Raw genomic sequence first — 3536 nt, forward strand, 5'->3', positions numbered from 1 at the left:
TCTAAGGTTATATTTCTCCTCTTTAGTTGAGAAGAATTGTTGTACATTCTTTGGTAGCAGGTTATAGATTGCTTTGTACGTCATTTTAGCTGTTTGCAATTTTACCAAATCATATCAAATTTTCAAATTCTATTTGAGTTTTGTCTCTCTTAGAATTAAAAATGTCGGGCAAAGCCAGACCAGCTTGCTAGTAAATAAATACCATTTAAAAAATAGAGGCAGCTCACTGGTAAGTGCTGCTATTTGAGCTTTTTTTTTTTAGAATAGGCCAGCGGGCGACTCATCTGGTCCTTACGGGCTACCTGGTGCCCGCGGGCCCCGCGTTGGAGACTCCTGATCTACAGAATATTGTGTTTAGCAATTTAAACCCAAACAACATGTCAACTTATTTCCCTTATATATCACTATAATAAGGTGTTTCAAAGTGGTGCTGTGGTGGCGCTCATGCTCTCCGGTTTCAACATCAGCCCAGACGTCATAGGGCGGATCTTAATCAAGTGGACCGCCTGTTCTGAAACGCGCCTCTGTGAATGTCGTCGCTCATTTTAGCTACTTAATATTCTCTTGGAATTCGATCACATCGACGCTTTTGGATTTTTTTTTTTTCTCCCCCCCGTCGAAATTGGAGCAAAGGGGACGCGCGTAACCGGGGAGCGGCGTGCGCACTTGGCAACAATGAGGGCCATCGTGTTAAAAGACGCACGTCAAATAAGGTACGTGCTGCGCGCCATTGTTATTCTTCTTTGCTCAATTCATCGAGCAGCTTCAGTGACTCATTATTCCATACCCGAGGAAATGAAAGAGGGCTCGGTCGTGGCCAATCTTGCGCCCGATCTCGGACTGGATGTAAAAACGCTGAACCAGAGGAAGATGCGTCTGGACATTATTGCCAATAAGAAATATCTGGACGTGAACAAAGACACGGGGGAACTCTACATTCTGGAGAAGATTGACAGGGAAAATATTTGCCCAACGAAAACATCAGCTTCTTGTTATCTGAGACTTGAGGTGATTCTTGAAAACCCTGTGCGTATTTTCAACATCGAGGTGGAAATAATGGACATCAACGACAACGCCCCTCAGTTTAGGAGAGACGCCATTCATTTGGATGTATCTGAATCTACAGCAAAGGGGGAGAGGTTCTCTTTGAGCAATGCAGTGGATCCTGATGTTGGCAGCAACACAGTCAAAACGTATCATCTGAGTGAAAGTGAGCACTTTGACATCGAAGTTCAGACTGGAAGAGAGGGAACACAGTTTGCAGATTTGATCTTGAAGAGGAGTTTAGACCGGGAGCGGCAGGCAGTGCACAGTTTAGTACTAAAGGCAGTAGATGGCGGTAAACCTCCACGTTCTGGCACTGCCAAAATTATTGTTCAGGTTTTAGACACCAATGACAACGCTCCTTTGTTTGATGAATCTATTTACAGTGTGAAGATAATGGAGAATTCTCCTATTGGAAACCTTGTTATTGATTTAAATGCTACTGACTTGGATGAAGGCTCCAACTCTGATTTAACATATTCATATAGTTTATACACACCAGAGAAAACACAACAAACGTTTCACTTAAATCCTTCTACTGGTGAGATTACTGTTAGAGGAATGTTGAATTATGAAGATTTTAAGATTTATGATATGGAAGTTATAGCAGCAGACAAAGGAGTCAACAGTTTATCAGGACAATGTACAATTAAAATTCAAGTTGAGGACATGAATGACAACCATCCAGAAATATCTATTAAATCTTTCCAAAGTCCAGTCAGTGAGAATATTGATGTTGACACGGTGATAGCAGTGGTCAGTGTGAGTGATAAGGACTCAGGTGACAATGGAGTAGTGGATCTTCACATTCCTCGTAAAATGCCTTTTAAACTGAGGGAGTCCTCTGATAACTATTACGAGTTAGTGGTCTCCAAGCCTTTAGACCGTGAGAAGGTTCCAGAATATGACATCACCTTCACTGTCACAGACCGAGGCTCCCCTCCTTTGAGTGACAATGAAACCATGACTTTACAGCTGCTGGATGTGAATGATAATGTTCCACACTTCCCTCAGTCCTTTTATACCATACGTGTGATGGAGAATAACGCTCCTGGCGCCTTGCTCAGTTCACTCAGTGCGTTTGACCCTGACCTCCATGAGAACCAGTACCTAGTTTACTTCATCCTAGAGAAGGAGATCGTCAACACCTCCATGTCCATGCTGTTCTCCATCAATCCAGAGAACGGGAACCTTTACGCACTAAAGACTTTTGACTATGAGATGGAGAAGGACTTTCTTTTCCACATTGAGGCCAGAGACTCTGGCTCTCCTCCACTCAGCAGCAACGTCACAGTCCACATCATCATTATGGACCAGAATGACAACACCCCAGTTATTGTCTCTCCTTGGCGAGCGCACGGCTCCGTGGTGGAGGAGAAGATCCCCAGATCCACTGATAAAGGATCTCTGGTTGCCAAGGTGATAGCTTTGGACGTGGACTCGGTGCACAACTCTCGCATCACCTACCACTTCCTGCAGGTGACTGATGCCACCTTGTTCAGTCTGGACCAGTACAACGGAGAGATCCGCACCATGAGGATGTTCAGTTACAAAGATCCACGTCACCAGAGACTGGTTGTTGTTGCCAAGGACAACGGGGATCCGGCTCTCTCTGCTACAGTCACCATCAAGCTGTCCACGATGGAGACTGCTGTGAAGGCCCACTCGGACATGACTGAGGTGCCCATGGAATACGATATCTTCTCAGACCTCAACCTGTATTTGGTCATCGGTCTGGGCTCAGTGTCCTTCCTGCTGCTCATCACCATCTTGGTCACCATCGTGCTCAAGTGTCAGAATACCAAGCCCAGCATGGCGGCTCCGCCCAGCAGGAACAGTGTGATCAGTGAGAGGAACTCCACCATCGCAGATTCCACTCTGGTGTCCAACGATGCCTACTGGTACAGTCTGTTTCTGGCAGAGACCAGGAAAGGAAAGATGGTGGTCAGGCAGCCTGTGCCAAAGGGTTCCCGATACATCGTGTCCAGTATTCCCAGGAGCACAGGCATGTCTGAGACTAGTGGCTCTGCTCCTTCAACCTTGCAGGTATGACAACGTGCACATTATTTAACTTTTAATGCTCCACCACGTCAGAAGATTATAAGTCCATGTTTTGATTATTTTTAATAATATTGACACTGCCTATTGTTCTCAAATATTTCTATGCCTTAAACTAACCTAATTCCTGGTTACATGTATTTACAGTATTTGTTCCAATACTTTTTTAATAAGGTAGCCTTCTGTAATTAATTTTGTGTGGTTTGAATTCAAAGTACTGATAGTTCTCTTGTACCCACATACATAAATGGATCACATAAACACAAATCAACATGAGTAATGTTTAATTAAGTTAATTAGTTAAAAACAAACTAGAAATCCAGTTCTTAAACATTAATAAGGCCATCTTAGGAATGTCACAATTTAATTTGATTAAGATTCAAGATTAGATTACTAAATTATTACATATGGATTATTGGTGCATCTTTTCCCCC

General features: G+C 43.5%; 1 protein-coding gene across 1 annotated transcript; it reads left to right on the forward strand.

Annotated features, from left to right (window-relative positions):
• The first annotated feature begins 587 nt into the window (after positions 1 to 587).
• On the forward strand, positions 588 to 3181 carry LOC133647687 (protocadherin alpha-C2-like). Its single transcript, XM_062043367.1, has one exon. It carries the CDS (start codon positions 676 to 678, stop codon positions 3094 to 3096), a length of 2421 nt encoding a protein of 806 aa, XP_061899351.1. The 5' UTR covers positions 588 to 675; the 3' UTR covers positions 3097 to 3181.
• Positions 3182 to 3536: the final 355 nt, after the last annotated feature.

The sequence above is a fragment of the Entelurus aequoreus genome, linkage group LG04, assembly GCF_033978785.1.
Source record: "Entelurus aequoreus isolate RoL-2023_Sb linkage group LG04, RoL_Eaeq_v1.1, whole genome shotgun sequence".
NCBI classification, from domain to species: Eukaryota; Metazoa; Chordata; class Actinopteri; order Syngnathiformes; family Syngnathidae; genus Entelurus; species Entelurus aequoreus.

What these genes read in the sequence shown, in the direction of transcription:
- LOC133647687 (XM_062043367.1), top strand. Translation starts at nt 676, where the DNA reads ATGAGGGCCATCGTGTTAAAAGACGCACGTCAAATAAGGTACGTGCTG.